Genomic DNA, 20651 nt, shown 5'->3' on the forward strand with positions numbered 1-20651 from the left:
ATAGTTCCTAGAGGGTCTTAAATTCAGACAAACAGATGATAGTTTTTCATGAATTGGGTGTCTAAAAGTGAACTTGTAAAAGAAGATGTCTAAGCTGGAGCAGTAGCTTAGGCAGGATCCAGGCACTTAGAGCTTCAGTTTAAAAGCATATTCCATGGAAAGACGACTAATCACAACTGCTGCCTTCCAGAGCAGTCTGGGAGCTGGGCCCCAACATCATCCAGAGAAGGGGGCTGCCCCCAGATATGCTAACCCTGAGCCCAGGCAGCCCATCCCCAGATGGGGAGAAGCTCTCTGGGCCCTTACACCTCTCTGGCTTGACCAGAAGAAACAGACTTTCTGCTATAACAGGACTTGTTGTTAAACAATGGTTTTCATTTTGAAAATCAGTTAATCTTTTGGCATTTTATTTAATTTCATGCCAGAAGAGACTGAAAGCCTTTTTTTTTTTTTTTTTTTCCCCACAGAGAAGCCCCTGAGTAACTGATTTCTAAGTAAACATAGAAATTACTACAACTGAGAGGAGAATTTTGTAGTCTGTTGGAGAAAATTATTTCACACAAGATGTAGTAGAACTTGGTTAATTCCCTGCTCCCTATTAATTTGGGTGATCTTGTTTGACATTGGACTCTGGCACTATATCCTTGCCTGAAAACAAAACCTGATTTGGGGCTTATGTCTCCTAAACACCTGCTGGTTTTTTTTTTTTTTTTTTCATTTCTTTATTTATTTTGGCCAGAAATTCTATTCTAGAATCTGTGAAAATTTTCACCAAAGATGATATGGTTTCAATGTGTAGATATGTGTCAACAAGAAAAGTACTTCACTGTTGACTTCCCTACTACTTCTGTTCAAGTATCTCTGAGAGGAAATTTTGTGGGCCTGTGCCCTTTCAAGAACAGGTCTTTATCTTTTGCCTTGTAGTCATGAGTTCAATCAAGTCTCAAGTCTTGTGTTGCTATTATATCTAATTACAGTATGATGTTCTAGATATCATAGACACCTGCTGATGAACTATGATCCAGTTCAGCAATGTGAAACATAGTTTCTTCCAGCCAACTTAAAATAAATATTTCAGGGGCATTTTACATGGTGGCTGGACTCCATAGATCTCTATTCATATCCTTAGATCATCTCGATTCATATGATCCTTTCCAGGAGCTACAAGTAGAAGTAAAATCTGCTATTCTTGATCAAGTGTCTTCAGATTTGCTTCTTACGCAATGCACTCTTGAAGGCAGTATGCATCCTTTAACTTAGCTCTTCTGAGTTATGCCTTCAATAATTTTATATCACCATTATATACCAATAATGGCTATGAGATTATTCCTCTCCCTCTCCTTGCTCCTTTGATTCAGCCATCTTTTTTTGAAAGTACTGCAATCACCTGCTGGCAGGAGTTTATTTGACAGACTTCATTTGCTTGAAATACATGTTGTGATAATTTTGTCTTTGAAGGAAAAGGAGGAGAATCTTTCTCATTCAAATCCAAGTGACTTTAAAGTTGATAGCTGTATTATGAGATAGCATTCAAGTTTTATTTAATAATAAATTAACTTATTTATTAACTTATTAATTATTAATTAGTTAAATATTAATTAAATTAACTTATTAACTTATTTAATAATAATAATAAATTAACTAACTGTGCATCTAAAAATAGTGATAATGAAGATGCAGCCCGTTATTCTGTGATCTGAAGAAACTGTAATATCTGTTCATAAGCATAACAAAGCTTTTAAGTACAAATAATAGAAATGGTTGCCAAGTTTCATTAAACAACTATGTGATTAAGCTGAACTTTATTTTAGTCTTATAAAGAGAGAAGCACAAAACACTAGAAAGTCAAACTAATTGCATACAGTCCTTGTTTGCTACTCTGTGTCATTCATGTGCTGATCAACTTCGGAATGTGGTGCATAACCTAAAACTACTTGTGACTGTGGTTGGATGGATGGACCTCACTCATGACCTTGTCTTGCCTTGCCTTAGGCTATTGATGGACCCTGTTATCAGCATCCTGCTCTGACTTGGTTGTTCAATAGCTCTGGAACTGTGCCCTGGTTGGTGAAGGCACCATCACTCCCTCTGCTGGGGATGGCCTGGCTCCAGGCTTGTTCTCCCTTGCAGAGCAGCCCCAGCCTTGCTAATCCCTGAAACTGAGAGCTCTGACTCTGCTGGCCATGTTTGGCGGTAGAGGCAGAAGAGCATAGAGCTGGCTGATGGAGGTCTGTCCATTTTTAAAAAAATATGTATTTACTAGCTCTGTGCTACATAGAGACTTCTATTATTCATTATAACATGGTGTAACACGTCAGCTTGGTCTTTTAGATCTTTTCTGTTTCGAGACTATGCCAACAAATGATCTCACCTTGTTAGTGGGAGGTTTTTTTTTAATGTACTCCTTGAAAACACACTGAGCTCCTGCACACCTGGTGTAAATTGGGCAGCTCCCTCAGATTTCTTGGGGCTGTGCCAACCTGTGCCACTTAAGAATATGACCCAGTGTAAGGACAAATTCCTTTAATGGCAGCTCCCTCTGTGGAGAAAACTTATAAAAAGATCCACAGCAGATCCTGAAGACCAGACTGCAAGGTTACTATATGGCCAGGGGACACCTTCAGACTCTGAGTCTCCTTGTCCTGTAGTTCTTGTAAGAACTTGTACTCAATGGAGGACAAGTGTAAAACAATATAAACATGAGAATTATGTGTGGTCAAAGTCCCCTTTCCAGCTTTATAAAAGATTTCATCAGAGAGAGAGCAACTGAAGCCAATAAAGTCAGTGCTGGCATAATGCAGAAGGTTAGATAGACAACAAACAAGCAGACTTTTATTTTGCAAATGCTTCATCTGTTAGACAGACTGATATGAGTCAGGAGAGTGCTTGTAAGCAGCTAAAACTACCACACTTTTCTGAACAGACTGTACATGCTGCAAGTTGAGGCAAACCCACTTATGGGCTTCTGTCATTTCAATAGCCACAATACGGACAGAGCCCAACTATTCTTCTCAAGTTTAACTGTTCTTGGAACTTTCTCTGGGGGATTCCTCTGCTGCAGCTGCAAGTCTCCTTTGTTCCAAAAACACGCTCCAAATGCTCTTATATCATGCTTGGAATAAATAAAGTCTATCTGCCAGTGTGAGTCAGCAGTGAACACCATCCCTGTACAATTTTGTGAGCAGCTGACTGGAGGGTGGCATGCCACAAGCCTTCTCTATGTGCATAGGGTCCCAGAAGCTGCCATCTTGGCAGTTTAGTCAGTTCCCAACAGTACCTGGAGTTTGTTATTGCTGTTTTTCATATGCTATGTGCTTCCGGTTTGAGAAGCTGCCAAAACACCATAAGCAGCAATCCTCATAGCTCCAGCCTCATGTGATTTCCTTTTTTTGTCACTCATCTTATGCAATTCCCAACCCAGTTTTTTCTATACCTGAAGGATCCCGATAACTTGGGCAAAACTGATAGTTCTCAGTGTTTATCCAGAATCACAAAACAGCATTTTTCATATTCATCCATTGTTATAATATCACAGACTTGACTGAACAAACCAAATCACTACCTGTCACATAGCTATTCCTTTAAAGTTCAAAAGTGTCTTTATATTCCCTCATTGGACACTTTCATTGAATGTTTGGTCTTTCCTAGAAGAATCATCATGGAAAATGCATTCTTTTAATTGTAGTTTGAAATTTGAACTGTCCACCAGAATCTTCAACTGCATAAGAAAAAGCAACGTGACTTTTCATTTTTTCATTCAACTATGCAGTTTGTAGTGTCTAATGTCACTAATTAGCTATATTAGCTATACATGGAAATTATATTTATTGTGTAGAATAATCCACAGCAGTAACAGTCTAGTGATGATGTGCACAAATGTCTTAAGTTAAAGCAGAGACGAGGATATTATAAGGTGTACTCAAGCATCTTGAAAAATTGGAACAGGGAAATCGACTGTTTCAAGGGTTTATTGCAATTTGCATAGTGAGCTCAAATGTATCCCTTTACTTCTATGACAAAAGAGTAACATTTCTGACCCCTTTAAGAAAACAAGGAGCTGTAGCTTTATCTCAAAATCTGTGCCTGAATTTGCAAGCCTTGCAGAAGTCAAAGGTGCTTAGGCTTTTGTGTCAAAGTTCCACAGGCATTTTTCTCAGTGACAAAATCAATTTAAGCTGTTCCTTACACTTATTTTCAACACCAACCGCTCATTGCCATTCCCTGACTGCCCTCTCAATTATTTTGGCACAATTACTTATGTGCTTTTTTCACAGTATCACAGTATCACAGTATGTTTGGGATTGGAAGGGACCTCAAAAGATCATCTAGTCCAATCCCCCTGCTGGAGCAGGAACGCCTAGGTGAGGTCGCACAGGAACATGTCCAGGCGGGTTTTGAATGTCTCCAGAGAAGGAGACTCCACAACCTCCCTGGGCAGCCTGTTCCAGTGTTCTGTCACCCTCACTGAGAAGTTTTATCTCAAATTTAAGCAGAACCTCTTGTGTTCCAGCTTGATCCCATTACCCCTTGCCCTATCATTGTTTGCCACCGAGAAGAGCCTGGCTCCATCCTCATGGCACTCACCCTTTATATATTTATAAACATTAATGAGGTCCCCCCTTAGTCTCCTCTTCTCCAAACTGAAGAGACCCAGCTCCCTCAGCCTTTCTTCATAAGGGAGGTGCTCCACTCCCTTAATCATCTTCGTTGCCCTACGCTGAACCCTCTCCAGCAGTTCCCTGTCCTTCTTGAACTGAGGGGCCCAGAACTGGACACAATATTTCAGATGTGGTCTCACCAGGGCGGAGTAGAGGGGAAGGAGGACCTCTCTCGATCTACTAGCCACCCCCCTTCTAATACACCCCAGGATGCCATTGGCCTTCCTGGCCACAAGGGCACAGTGCTGGCTCATGGTCATCCTGTTGTCCACCAGGACCCCCTTTTTGACTGATCCTTTTTAGGCAACTCATTATTTTCCCTGATGGATTATTTTCAGTCTGCAGCTTTTCCCTAATTTAGTTCCTCTGTTTCATTATGACCCTGCAGTAGTGGGAAGGTAGGTTTGTGGTGGCAGCATAAGGGCAGAAAGAAAAAGAGTGAAGTGGAGCTGAGCAAGAGCCTGGTTTTGCTGCTGAGAACAAGTCTGATGTGACAAAGGTTTAAGGTGTTAAAACTAATATTTGCTTATTTGTAGTCACTTTGTGGGAAGGATAGGTGCAATATTAATATTCATCTGCACAAAAATCACTGCTAAACTTACATTTTAGGCTTGGACACCACTTCTCAACATAAAGAAGGCAGTGAAAAGCAATTCTGCATCGAGTGGACTTTTTTGTAAAAGAACATAACCTTCAGTATGAATGCTTTGGATCTAACTCACACATGGTCTGCTTCTGACATACAGAAAGTCTAACTCATGCCTGCTACAAATGGCTCATGGTACTCAATCATATCCAAACCTTCAAGTAGTGCTAGAATGTTAGATGACTCCTCTGAAATACAGGCAAGGATAAATTAAGAATTGCTGACACGAACATACTTCTACATTCAACAGTTCTTAGTAAAGTCTATGGCAAAATTCCTTGTGGCTTTGATATAAAGGAAATAAAATTAGTGTTTTCCATTGCTTGCCACTGGGTTTTGGTGTTTGGTTGGTTGGTTGATTGTTGTTTTTTACAGATTTTTCTTTCATTGACTAAACTCTTCCAGCTTTTCCTCATCTGACATGGCCTCCAGAGTCCTGAACTATCTGCCCAGCACAAAAGAATCTTCTTCGGGCCTCCAGAGGACAAGTGACACATTTCAAGTGTATCTTGTGGAGGAATGGGGTGGATAGGAGTTATTCCTTTAGGATGAGGATATCTATCCAATGCAGCTGCCTAGTAGATGCTGGGTTTTGAATTTTTCCTGATCATAGAACAAGCTTCCACCTGAATCAGTAATATTCATTATTCAAGGTCACAGAGTCCCATACGCTTTCATAGCAGTATTTTATAACTATTGTGATCAAAGGATGAAGTGAGGCAAGGCATCACAGAACAGTGAAGTCAGGCTGCTCTTTAAGGAGCCAAGAGTCATAGCAAGGTAGGCAGGGGCACAGACCTCAGCAACAAGGGAGCTGCCCTACTGTACCCAAAAGTGTCCAGTGACAGTAACCACAGCCATCCACCAGTACTGATCAAAAAGTCCACAGTGACAAGACAGGTACAAGATCAAGCCAGAAAGTCAAATCAGCAGGCTGCAATAAGGACAAAAATTAGGAAGGTGTTAATCTGGACACAGGTGTACCAGCAACATAACTCGGGTGAGTGGCAGGGGCCTGAGCATAGAGATGGCCTCCAAGTAAAGGAGGGGCAGAACCCCACAAGGGCAGACAGCTCTTTCTCTAAAGCTGCTCTTTCACAGATATTTGAAGCAGTGGATAACATGGCTGTGCCATATCAGAAAGCTGACTGTGGTCCCAGGCAGCAAAACTATTTGGGATGGGGAAATGCACTCACTGACCTGATGTATGTTTTGCTGGGAGCTGTGACCTGTGATACCAAGAGAAAAAGTGTACAGGCTTTTTGGGTTCATCAGCTTTTCTGTCCACACATTACATCTCACACCATCTCACCTCATGTCATTTCACTTCTTCTTACTCATGTGATTGAGAATGTCAAAGTGAAATGTTTCCCAGTCGCAAAAGTGAGGACTAGCAGACTTAGAACCTAAAAGCCCCAGCATTGTTATGTTGCTTATTGAACACTATTTCAGCTCCTTAATGATGAGTGAGATTATTCCAGTATGACATTATATTATGAACATAATATCAAGATATTAAGAGATCTCACAATATTTTGTTTTTAAGTCTTTGTTTTTATCAGGAACCAAGAGATTGCTAATCCTGCAGCAGCTTTTACATGTGAAAATAAAGAAAATCATTCATCTCTCCCTTTCTCAATGAAAGGGTGTAATCAATGGGGAATATGCCAGTTGCCCAGTTGAAAGATATAACATTCCTGTTTATGATGGCAGGAGAGACATAAAAATGTTCACAGTCTTTGGCATACCTTCCATGTGGGTCTTGGCACCTGGGACGATGCCATTTCACCCAGAAAACTGCTGTCTGTTTCAGTGTGGTAACCATGCACACTAGCCAGGGATAATTTTGGGATAAATCCTTATTTCTTTCTCCTTTAAAAAAAAAAATCCTTTAAAAAGAGAGACAGATATTTGTTTTGGTCAAATTAAAAAATGAAGGAGATGTACTTATTCACAGTGTGAATTCTTTGAGAAGCACAGAGTTCTAATTGTTGGAGTGGAAAAATCAACTATTTAAGCAATGTAAAAACTCACTTTTTATTTCAGGTTTGAAACATAGTGGTTCTCTGAGCCAGGACACACAAATTTTAGCTTTACCTTCTAGGGTTTGGCATCTTGTATATCCTGGCAATTAGTTTAGCCTCTACAGTAAAATTCTGGGGCTGAGCTTGATTAAGAGAACATTTATGAATAACATCCTCAGAAAAATTAAGGCCATGGACAGAACCAGGCCACAGAGGCAGTGAAGTAGGCATGCTCTATGGCTAAGCTGTTCCATAAAACAGAAGAACCAGGCAGCTCATAACTCTTTACATCGATAGCAGTCATCACTCTTCTTTCACAACTTGCTAAGCCCAATTGGAAATTCCTGAAATTTTCATTTCACTTCTTTCTAAGTACATTTGCCAATTTCAGTGGAAAACACCAGACACAGAGGTATATTTATGAATATGATGCTATTGACATGATAGATGAATCATGGTTTCACATAGGGAAAGATCAACCTACTTAATCTACTTAAAAAAAAAAAAAAATTGGAAATTAAAAATGCTATTACCAACATAGGGCCACATCCTGCTGTCCTTACTCCCATTGATATGACTGAGAAGAAGGCTACCAGTCTTTTAAGTATTTGGATATTTCCAGCTTTGATAGTCGTTCACTGTAAATGTTTTTTTCAGTTACCAGTGCTCTTTTTAATTCTTCATCAGTCTGGCTACTGAGCTGGATACTTTGACAGCAGGCAGGTCGAACTGACTTGTACCTTAAGAATTTTGCTTATTTGATGAAAAGTCTCCAGAATTCACAGTGAGGCACCCCCTACACTCTGCACCAGTCCTCAAACCAGCACGACTGTGTAGAGCATGATAAGGGTGCTGATGCCCACCAAATTCACATGCTTACAAAGTCATGTCACTTGAAATCAGGGGCACTGGCAAATCCCTTCCAGTGGGGCAGTAGCAAGGTTGCTATTTCCAGACGTTAGATTCCTCCTCCTTTTGGAAGGACCTTTGCTACATCAGAGGTGAGGGAGTCCTTCTCAGGTGAGGTGACTGATCTCATGCTGTACCCTGTACAGCTCATCCTTCTACCCTCTGGGCCGAGGTGTTCTGGCAGAATGCAAAAGAGATCTTGATAATGCCCTCCTGGCAACATAAAATTCACCTAGAATGAAATGCTGGTTGTGCAAAAAATGCTATAGCCTCTTCCACCAGGAGATGAGCTATAGTGTAACATATAATACACAAACAACACTGTACATTAGGGATGTGGTTTGTATGACCGAACTTTTGCCGTTTTTATGGTAGGAATATTTTCTAGAGTAATCATCTAGAGCTTTCTATGTTCATTGAAGAGAAATGGTCACTATCAAGAGGTGCTTAGAATACATGTCTGGGCTAAGCAGGCTCTGGAATGTGTCTGTTCCTTGACACAGAGGAGCAGTGTTTCAACTAGGCACCTTGCTTTTAAAATTTGATGAAAAGAATCCTACCTTTACCATGAAAGGTGGAAGGCAATCAGAGGTATCAGAAAGTATCCTTATAACAAGCTGGATGGACTAGGATTTAAACAGGTAAGAGTTTTTAATCTTTTTTCCAGTATCCCACAGAATGGAAGTGCAGTATCTCTGTGCGGTATTAAGCAGGAGTTGAGAATCCTCTACCATCTAACATGCAAAAGGTTCATTTTCATAGCAAAAGATATCTCAAGACCATTCATGAGGTTTTACAAACTCACCCATAGCTGAATCTTGTCTGCCAGAACTCCTTCCCCTCTTCAAGCACTCCGTTTCAGACTTCGAAGGATTGTTTTCACAATACTAGTGTCAAGTCCCTAGTTATTTCTCACGTTGTCCTGTGACCACTTGCAAGAAGAGTGAGAGGTCATGTTGCTGCAAGAGCCACACACATCTCTGTTCTTGTCAACAAGGCAAAGCTTTCTAGAAGCAGATGGAGTTTCTAGCTTTCTTGCAAACACTTCTGAGATGTGACTCCGTCCAGGTCTTGTGGCTCTGTAGTTCTCCAGTGGCCAACAAAGGAAAGCAGATGAGATGACTTCTCTGTGCCAGATGGAAGAGCTAGCAAAGCTAGGGCAAGCAGTATGGGGGGCGTGTGTCAAAAATAAGGGACATCTGCAAGCTGTTTAGAAGCCAGACTTGCTAAGGGACCCTATCCACAACTCATTACTGTAGTGCCCAACAACTTCATACACTGCAAAAGTCACTAAGCAGAGTCTCAGAGAAGGATCATTCCAGAGTGTCATGAAGTCATGATACTCTGCCAAGAGGAAAAATGGGTAGGTCCTGCTGCAAATAGTTTTGTTGTTTTTTGGTTGTTGTTATTTTGGGTTTTTTTTTTTTGTATACAATGGTTAACAATACCCCTTCCCACGCTGTGATGTGTCTTTGAGCATCACACTAGGAATGTTGTGAACACACAGAAAATGGTTCAAAGGTGAAAGCCATGTGGCTATGGCTGAAACTGACACTTTTCCACTTTCATTTGCTAATGAATTTTTCCTCTCACCATAATTAATCATTTTGCTAGCTGTGAAGGCGTGCTCAAAGAAAGCTGTTCTAGGCAGTGTAGTTATAAGCATGCCATTCTCTTCTTAAGGCACGGATTCTGCACAGTCCATTAAGTCAGACTGAAAATCATCTGGTTTCATTATTTTCTCCTTCTAGTTTATAAGATGTTCATGCAAATGATTTAACAAATATTCACAACTATTTTCTCCCACTTAGATGAGATTTTCTTCTTAGGCTCTAGTGCCAAAGCTATTGACAGTAGTATGACTTGCAATATTCCATACCAAGCAGTGGGATCTATGACTTCAGGTCTTCAGTTAAAAATCTGAATGCATTTTTCAAATACACTTAGGGCACTTACATGCCTGAGTCAAAAAAAAATAAGTGTAAACTCTACAAGAGTTTACTGTGCAGGTTGTAAAACTCATCCTGGGTTTACATACATATGTACCTGTACACATTTGATTTAGGAGAGATTTTTTTTAGACATTTCTCTTCTTATAAGAACTTATAACTTCTTCAGAGCAGAAATTTGAAATCAAAGATATTACGATCATCAGTTGTTGCCACCTATATAAACTAAGGCTTGTTTGAGTGCAGGTCTGGTGTTACAAACGGAGTGGAAAATTTGGTCTCCTTGCTGTTAGGACTAGTCACTGAAGTTGTTTCACACACAAGCTATGTTTACCAAGATTTCTTTCTAACAAGTGCTGATTATGACTTTTCAGCAAAATATGTTGCTGATACACTGAGCATTCAAAACTAAACAAAAATGTGTTAGTAGAAAAAAAAAGTAGAATTGCCTAGAATTCACCAGATTGCACAGGATATTGTTAATGTTCATTTTTTTTTTTATTTTGAAAAATTTTTAATTGAAAACTGTTTTAAATTTTAAGTATCAAAAATGTTCAATACTTCGATGTCTTACGTAATATAAAATTATTTTTAAGAGCATGTATTATACTGTGACAAATAAATTATCTACCTTGCTTTTTTGATGTAATCCCTGATGGATGGGAATGGCGTTGCTCATTCAAGAAGACAATGCAGTGTCAGACAATCAGAAAGTTGTTTTAGAGAAATTAGGAAAGAATGCTACTTCAGCATCATCTGGTCTTTGGTTTTGTTTGTTCATTTTTTTGTTTGTTTTAAATGTAATTGTATAAATGAGTACTTAGTTAACTTTCTTCATTTAAAAAATGGCTTGAAAAAATGAATTCAGAAGGTTTACATAGAAAAAGCAGTAATGTTGATCCCCAAACATAACATTAAAAGAACTTTTGGGAGCCTACTGTTTTTCAGCCAGGCTTGGGATTTAGGAGTTAACCTTTGATATCGGAAACAATGGCATGGCACCTCCCAAAACACTTGTACATTCATTTGCTCACAAATCACTCCCTAATATTGTTTGTGGTTTGAAGGTTAGTCATAATTATAAACCACTAATGTTACTAAAACTTTACTTTGAAATAAAGGCAGATTAGTAAATCATGACTCACTGTTATCTACACTTCACAGGTAATGTATAGAATACCTTTTTTTCAGTTAAAGAGACATTCTCAAAGTAAGTTTTGTCACTTGTGTGCTTGGAAGACAAGTCAGTTCCATAACAATGCTATTTTTATGGTAATGTACAGGATTTATTTGCCCTTCTTGGATTAAAAGCATATAAACACTCAGTAAGTAAAATCCAGCACAACTCAGGCTGTTGCTGATAGTAAACATAACATAGTAAACACCTTATTTGTCATATCTGTGTGTTCTCCTCTGAGAGGTATGTACTCTGGCAATCTGATCTAGTGGAAGATTTCTCTCCCCACAGCAGGAGAGTTGGACAAGACGATCTTTAAAGTTTCCTTCCATTCCATGTTTCTGTGCCTATATGGACACAGCTTTTAGTACATCATCTTGAGCTGCATCTTAGCATAGTTGCAATAGTGCATACAAAACTCACCCAAATGGCAGACAATGCTCTAGTATTAACAATCTAGTTCCCCTCACTGCTATCTTCAGAGTAAAATCTTTTTGAGAGGTTTGTTTTTGTTTTAGGTAGAAGAGGATCAAGGACCAAAAAAACGCCATGCGAATGGGCTTAAGATAGCTGACCCAAAACAAACAAACAAAAACCTTTAGCAGTTTTGCAGATCATACATTAGATTGAGACAATGGTACTTACAAACATTTCTCTCCCTGCCTGGAGAGACAGCTGGGCACCATTCTGTGTTCTAAAGGATGGCACCAATTGTACCAGTTCTGGTCAGGGGGCTAAGGAGATGGCTGGATTGAGTCATTGCTGTTTTCAAGAGCTTGAAACTCCTGCCTATGCCAAGACTGAGTGGGAAAGAGGGATGGGAAGCTACTATATGCAAATTATTTAATTTCCATGGCACATGATTTGACAGAACTACAGAATAAGAAAAAATAATGTTGTTGTCCCTTTTTCCCAGCCTCATACTAGATTTTTTCCCTTTTCTCTCTTTCTACTCCAGGAGTGGGGGCTCTCCTTCAGAAAGCAAAAAGAACCAAGAGTGGTCTGAAAAACTGATACTTTAAGTGGAAGTTTGAGTCAAGAGTTTGGGTCATGTATGCTGGAAAACTGCTTCTTTTCCAGACGTTGGCTCCCATGGCGATCTTTCTCATGACAACAGACTGATTAGATATTTCTATTTAAAACTTGTGGCTTTCCCTGTTTGTGCATTGCCGTCATAATCCCAGAATCATTCAGACTAGAAAGGAATTAGGAAGTCACCTAATTCAACCTCTTGCTCAAAGTAAAACCAACATTGAATTCAGGTGAGGCTGCTTAAGACTTTGGGCAGCTGGATCTTGAAAACCTCTAAGGACACATATTCCACAACATCTCTGGGCAGCTGTTCCAGTGATTAGTTAGCCTTACCATTATATTTTTTTCCCTTAGACACAACTCGAATCTCAGTTGGTTCCATTTATGATCATTGAATAACTTCCTTGAAGATACGGGAAGTTATTAGGTCTCCCTTCCTCTTACAATGCTGTCTCTTCTCCAGGCTCCATAAGCCTTGCTCCCTCAGCCTCTCCTCACAGCTGAAGAGTCTCTGTTCCATGACTATCTTGGTGGCCTCCAACTGTACCTGCTGAAGTTTATAACTGTCTTTCTTGTTTGAGGGGATAGGGACGTGTGGGGACAAATCTGGGTGCAGTATTTAGGATGTGGCCAAGCAGGTGTTGAGTACAGGGAAATAATTGCTTCCCTCAATCAACTGACTACATCCCTGTTGCTATCAGTCAGGACACTGATAGCCTTCATTGCTGCCAGAGTGTGGTACTGATTCCTGTCCAGCCTTCTGTCCAACAGGACCCCAGGACTTCCAGGTCCTTTTCAGCAGAACTTCCACCCATTAAATCAGTCTCCTGGCTGTACAATTACGTGGTGTTAAGGAGTAAATTCTTGAATTTCATAAGGTTCCTGTAAGCCCATCCCTCCAGCTGAATGACAGCTCTGCCTGAGGACTATATTGACTGTTCTCAACCAGCTTGATGAAACTGCATTCCCGCTTCTCCTCTCAGTCACTGATAAATGGTGAAGTGCTGGGACTATAACACCCACTATTTTATGGATAAATGAGAATTTATGCACTATAATGGACTTCTAAGGGAACTAGAGACTTTTACATATGCATGGCAGTTTTAAGGCACTTACAGAGAACAAATTAAAGTATATGTATGGACATCTCCAGAGGGCCTGTGTCCTACACATAAAATTATTACCCCTGCAGGCATTCTTGTTAGAAATCTTGATAGACTGAGTAGCTTTTGAAAAGTTACATTTAATGAGGTCTTGGTACTGATATCCCTAAATGTTTCCATACAGTAAGTCAAGTCTCCTTAAAGCATTGAGATTTTTTTCATATCAAGTTTTCTTATGTGGTAAAGGCTTGGCTCATTTTTATGTCTCTCGAGTTTCGAAACATATCAAAGTTTCTCTATTAAAAAAAAAAAAAAGTAAAATAAAGAAAACGGTAAGTGTCCCCAGGACTGTGAGTGAGAGGTGTATTTTATTGAGAAATTCAGTGTAAAAGTGTGAATGCTAAGAACTCTAAAATCCTCTAGGAAAGGCAATTCTTTCTAAGCGAATTTAATGATGTTAATGTAATCTTGTTCCAGGAAGTTCTAGAAAGAAAAAGAAAAGAAAAAAATCTTTACACTCATCAACTAGTGGCAAAGAGGAAGAACAGTCAGAGAGAGCACTTTATTCAGGTAAGATTTCTGCCTGGAATTCCTCTGGTGAGACATGCAGAGACACTGCAACTTGACTGAAGCTTAGAATTGCTTGGGTGATAAAAACATGGAAAGGAGAACTTCTTCAGTCTTTCTCTCTTTCTTTTATTACTTTAAATAAAATTTGTGGAGTTTTCTCATTGTTTTCATCTTTTTTTAAACTCAAGAGTGGACAAGTGGCTTGCAGAACCTAGGATATTTAATTTCTCACAATCCATACTAAGCATTTACTGTCAAGAATCTCAAGGTAGCTCCCTACCAGTATGCAGTCTTCTCTTATGAAGGTGCCTAATTCTTTTCATTCAGCTACGTGGAGGTTTAGATCACTAGCAGAAACACCTATGCTTCCCTTTAGGACTCAAGGTGCTGTAACTTGGACACTTTGTTCTTACTGGATCTAGGCCTTGTACACTTGCTTGATTGTAAGAATATCCCTGGTTCAGTTGAGACAGAAGTTTTACAGGTGCTATAGCTGAAGTGACATAAATCATCCATGGAGGTGCATCTCTTCCATAGCTCTTTGGCAGACATTTGCCCTAGTGCAGTAAATGAACATAGACATGCAAGTCACTCTTTGCACTAATATATTGTAAGGTAGTGGTAAAAGCATCCAGCATGAGAGAGCTAAGTTTTGAGTCCTCACTAAGCCCCTTTTGCATCAATACTGTAGAAAAAGAGGGGATTAAGACTGACAGAAGGAGTCCTCAAATTTCTCTCAGTATGAAGTTCTTCATTACCCAACAACTCTTACTGTAGACCTGTGCTATTCACTGATACATAACAAGAGTGCTGAGGTGCTTGCTCCTATCTAGGTAAGTGTGCTGGATTAACAGGTTTTTCTCCTTTCCCAGTTCACATGTAAGGGTTGCTAAGGAGTGCTGGTCTTAATGGCAGAGTGAAGAAATAATTTATTTTTCACTAATGTTTGAAACCCGGAAATTATCTGATAATTTAGCTGAGGAATGGATTATATATAAGACCACATGTGATATAAGTAGCTTTATAGCAATTTCTGCATTATTTATTTCATGTGTTGCCCATTTATTTCATGTGTTTCATTCAGGTTGCCCAGCTCTGTCTAACAACTAAACAATATCCTCCCTTCCCTTGAGGGAAAAAATATGTCCCAAATATTTCACATGTACTTATTTAAAAACAGAGCAAAGCAGATGGAATACTTGAATAGCCGTAACCACTGTGTTTCTTAGTCGGAACTTTTGGTTTGTATTTCATGGGGTGCACCCATGACTTTACTGTCCCAATCTGTCAGCCTGCAGGCTCATACCAACCCATAAAGAATGTGAACCATTGCTTTTAAAATTTAATTTATGTTTCTTTGTTTGCAGAGAGACTTCTTTTCCCCAGCTTCAAGCAGCGTTTGAAGCTGCTTCCATCCTTACAACGTAGTGTTTTGCCTCTAGAAGATACCATTATAGAAAAAAATTATTCTAATAGTATTAATCTGGGGGGGGGGGGGAGGGATTCTGAGATTTAAAAGCTGACTCTCATTAGAGCAAAATATCTTTTCAACAGTGGTAGTTTGGGAGAAGCTAAGCAAGCAAAAAAGCGATTTTGTATTCTTCAAGACTTCTGTAATTTGCTAGGGTGATTTAAAGTGTCCTCAGCATGCAACTGAGTCTAGACTATCCGTAACACAAGACTGTAAAATTGAAATTTTTCTTTATTTTATCTCTTTTCCCCATATATTTGGTTTGGGTTGGTTTTGTTTATTTAAATCTTAGCTAACTACATTACAGGTCGTTAGGGGATGGATGGAAGAGGATGGAAGTAGGGCATTAATCTGGCATTTGGAACTACATTCTGCTCCTTTCTTTTCCATGAATTTCTGGTAAGTCCTTGGTTGAGGCCTGTGATTTCAATTTCTCGGATGTACACAAGTAACTAAATACTGAAAACCAGAGAAACTGGATACTTTACTTGCATCCTGATCTCTAGGAGTCTTCAGTTCTTCATCTGAAAAACAGAAATAAAATTACTTTCCTACCTTACAGAGTAGAAAATATGGTTTATAAAAAACCCGTGAAAGATGATGGAGAGCTTGAAACCTGCAGTTATGAGGAAACAGGAATGGAAGAACCTCCATATGCAGCTACATGAGGCATAGATATTATATGTACAAGGTAATGTATTTTCAGATGGGAAAACCAGAGGAATCCAAACCTTTCATCACTAATCACCCTGGCAGCCACCTCAGAAGACTCAGAGAGACTTAGATGAGCTTTAGACAGGTGACTAACTTTAGTTATGTGAATCTTAGGTGAAAATGAAACCCACTGTATCTGCAGAGTTGACTCATCAGTACTCTATAGTAACTCTACAACTGCGATTTATTTACTACTGGTCTTAAAAGGCTTGTGTGACAGGATTACTTTTAGGCTGATTTTCTAAAGAAATAATGTTTCTGTGAACCTGTGGTCTGTCCATCCATCTTTCCTAATAACTTTGAACTCATTAGTCCATTTCAGGTCAATATGGTAGAGGGATAGAAGTGAAGAAAAGTGCCCGTGAATTTTCATGAAAAGGGGTAGCTGGGTAGAAAGAGAAGATTTAGATCAGTGCTTTCACTGAGGAAAAGGCAGTTATAACTTAGTTCCTTATTCACCTGAGAAAGCAGCAACCAGTTGAGCAGGCAGCACAGGCATTTCCCTAAACCAGCTGGGACAACTTGCCCCGCCAACTGCTAAGGTATACAGCATGCCACTGTGGGGAGAGGAAGGAGGGAAGATTCTGCAGATGTGATAAAGACGGTGGGAATAGGGAATATAGAAACAGGGAATAGGGCATGCATCCATAGGAAACCAGGCATCCAGAGATGTTCTGCTCACTTTTTTGGTTGTTTTCACTTGTTGCTATCAAAACCTCTTTCTGTGAGGGCAAGGGCAAGGAGAAAAAAAAAGCATAGCAGGTGCTAACTTAAAACTTATAAAGTAGGGAAGCAGACCCAAGACTGGTGCCCGTGGCAATGAAGGTCATGGATGGAAAGAAAGCAGCTGTCCTGCAAGCATGTGAGGTAGAATTCTAGTTGTGTGGGAACAGGAGAGAGGGTACGGCTGCAAGCCCTCCATTTAGTTTGTGGGACTTAACAGCTCTGCTGTGTATTTGGAACCTACTGAAAAGCAGCTAATGTTATCTATATGTTCTACTCTTTTACTCCAGGGTGAAGTAAGGACAGGCTTTCAGTCAGACTTTACCATGTTTCTCACATTTTGTGGATTTCAGCCAGCCCCTTGTAGTTTAGTGGAGGGGAACTAATTTTTTCGCTGTGGTTTGAATACTTAAGAAATATACTCTAACGCACCATTGTAATTTCAATTGGTTTGCATGCAGGCCTGATTGTATAAACCTCTTGGTTTTGCCTTCTAAATGCAAGGAAGTCCATCTACATGTAAGATTCATCCCCTCAGTCTCGTTTGTATCCATAGGGAGGGTGGAGAAATAAAAAATTATTATGCAAAGCAATAAGATATCCACAATGAAACGAGGTGATGCATGTCACATTGTTGGAGAGAAGCAATGGGAGCCCTGATCTGAAGCACATGAAAATATTTAGATTTACTTGGGAGCCCCTTCTGAACCCTTTGTTCCCACAAGAGCCTGCAGTGTCAACCTCTGCATTTGGAGGCTTCTAGCTTTGTGGGGTAGTTCAACCAGGATATTTTTGAATAGCCAGAGCCTCAGGACAGCTGTTTATCTAACTCTATGAATAGCACCAGTCAGCTCCTCAGCTGGTGCTTGCCCCTCTCTGGTGTTAGCACACTGCTGTAGCAATGATCAAATGGCTGGAACAGCTCTGCTGTGAGGAAAGGCTGAGAGAGCTGGAGTTGTTCAGCCTGGAGAAGAGAAGGCTTTGAGAACACCTTATTGTGGCCTTTCAAAACTTAAAAGGGACCTATAAGAAAGATGGTGACAGACTTTTTAGCAGGGCCTGTTATGACAGGACAAGGGGTGATGGTTTTAAACTAAAGGAGGGGAGATTCAGACTAGACAGAAGGAAGACTTTTTTTATATTGAGGGTGGTGAAACAGTGGCACAGGTTGCCCAGAGAGGTGGTGGATGCCCCATCCCTGGAGACATTCCAGGCCAGGCTGGACGGGACTCTGGTCAACCTGATCGAGTTGAAGATGTCCCTGCTTATTGCAGGGGGGTTGAACTGGGTGAACTTTGAAGGTTCCTTCTGATCCAAACTATTTTATGATTCTATTAATGCAATTGTGCCTGTGCTTGGATTCGGCATAAGCAGGGCCATTATGGTATAGATTGCTCACTATCCTGATGGTGCAAATACTCTTGGAGGCAGGATGTACCCTTGCAACATGGCAATACTTCAGTGAGTGTGTGTAGCTTTAGCTGCTTCCATGACTTTGTACAGATACGAGTTGAGGATTTAACTCAAAGATACCACCTTTCCTATCTGTTTCCCTCCCGTGGTGACACATAAAATACCTTTTTTTTTTTTTTTTATTTTAGCAAGAAACACTTCTCAAGATCCCCTTTCATTACAAAATGAAACAATCTTTTTTCTGTTATACTGACATATTTCTCTGTAGGAACTTCAAGGGAAAGAGCTCTGCCAAATATATTCTGCTTTTTCTTCTTTTTTTAACATATGTTGTCTTGAATCAGTGAGAGCTCTCCTATGCCCAAACATGATTAAAAACCATATAAGCTAAGTCTTTTTGAGCTGAGTGCATGTTATAAAAGCTGCTGTGAGTCAACAGCAATTTTACAGTCTTAGTTTTGTGTGGTCCTTGTTTGGAGAGTATTAGGCATAAAGTTGTCATACTGGAGCTCTAATGGGTGCACTCAGTAAGTGTGATTTATGGGACTTCTAGCCTTGTGAGAATGAAGTCGTGTAGTGTATCAGGGTTGCCTTGCAAATGAAGCAATTAAATTTTGTCATCTTTCTTCCAAAGGTGTACTGAGTGGGGATAAGAGAAAGCATGTGGGAATGTAAAATGGGGGGTGGGAGAGAGCGGTGATTAGATTTCGTCTGTTGATGAACGCTTACAAAACTTTTTCTGAAATCTTTAATTGAATTTCATTTGCTGAAGCCTAGTACCACATCTGGAGGCAAAGAGCACATCTTTTACTTGCCAGTTCTATTTATATGCCTGTGAAGTAGATCATTGTAATGAATACAGATGGGCAATAGCTACAAAGTTATTGCATAATTTTTCAAAATTTTATGATTGCCTTTCCTACTTCCTTTTAGAATAATGGCTCCACTGTACAGCCTGCAGACCATTCACTATATCTTTCGTACATTTTACCACTTCAGCAGATTTTAATTTATTGGAGACACACTAGAAGTGGTAGGTAAACAATCTACAGAAAGAATCCGATTTATAAGACAAGGAAGACTTGAACCGGTATTAAGTTTCTTTGGAGATCACTTTGTGAATGCAAGTGTATACAATTTTTCGTCTTTCTTACTTGGCAGCAAAGGGCAGTGAGTGTGTGTGTGGGGAGGAAGTCAACTGAAAGCCACCCACCGCCAGCTTTACAGAATATAGAACAGGTTTGTAATAGGATGTCTAGCTGGATGGAAAGTGTTTTTGTACAATTTGCAGGTTTAAACCTGCCTCAGGGAAAGATTCAGACCTGCTCTGAGAAATCTAAATCTCTTTCACAGGGATGAAGCAGGCTTGCTTTTGCCACCCTGGTGCTAGTTGGAGTAGTCTTGACCTGTGACCGTCATTCTGCTTTCTCTCCCCTCCAGTCCAATCCATTCTACTTCCACTTCTGAAATAATAAAGTGGAACACTTTTTCCTGAGCTGTGATTATGAGTAAACTGACTTCTGAGAGTATAATCCATCTCCTATTTAAGTCAATGGAAGTCTTTGAGTTGATAAAATGAGTATTAGATGTGTCCCTAAAACAGCTGGGTTTAAAGCCTGGCCACACTGAAGCTGATGGCAAAGAGAAATTGGAATTTCACCCCGGGGTGTCTACGCATCATCTGCTGTATTGGCAAAGATTGTCACAAAGTCTGCTTCTCCTTGAAGACCGAGCTAAGTGCTATTGAACCACATGCAGCTTTTCTTAGTCTCACTTCTGAAACCAGTCCCAATTCAAGTCTGAAATCCTCAGGACCACCAATAACGAACTGTATGAATGCCAGTTAAACTGGTCTTTGAATCCCCTTTATGGGACCAGCTTATGATTACATAATTGAGTCTGAAAACCAAAGAACTTTGACCCAAATATTCAGAAATCTATTGCATTTTGGGTGCCCAGCTAGAAATCTCTCAGAGACACTTTGTTTTCAGAAGGATCCCTGCATCCAAAAATCTTGACTTCTCAAATTGCTTCATGGTATATAATAAAAAAATTTGGATACCTCAGTTACATCTGGTAACCAAAATGTCCTTTCATTTGTCAAATTTGTACAGCACTCCACGCCAATGAACACTTACACTGTAGAAATATGGTTTGGGGTTGAATTTCCATTCAACTACCAGGACTGATAACTGATTATGGTGGCAAAAGTATTCTATAAGTTGGTTTTGCCAACACAGAGAACACTATATCCCCATCCAG

At 39.8% G+C, this 20651-nt stretch overlaps 1 protein-coding gene across 3 annotated transcripts in view; it reads left to right on the top strand.

Moving 5' to 3' along the window:
* Nucleotides 1-14143, top strand: part of CCDC91 (coiled-coil domain containing 91) — a 208254-nt gene extending 194111 nt beyond the window's left edge. For all 3 annotated transcript variants that reach the window (XM_065034097.1, XM_065034106.1, XM_065034111.1), the window contains exon 13: nucleotides 13976-14143. In XM_065034097.1, the coding sequence (XP_064890169.1) occupies nucleotides 13976-14128 (153 nt within the window). In that variant the 3' untranslated portion in view covers nucleotides 14129-14143. The remainder of the gene's footprint in view (nucleotides 1-13975) is intronic.
* The last annotated feature ends 6508 nt before the right edge of the window (nucleotides 14144-20651 follow it).

This window comes from Columba livia, chromosome 1, assembly GCF_036013475.1.
Source record: "Columba livia isolate bColLiv1 breed racing homer chromosome 1, bColLiv1.pat.W.v2, whole genome shotgun sequence".
Lineage (NCBI taxonomy): Eukaryota > Metazoa > Chordata > Aves > Columbiformes > Columbidae > Columba > Columba livia.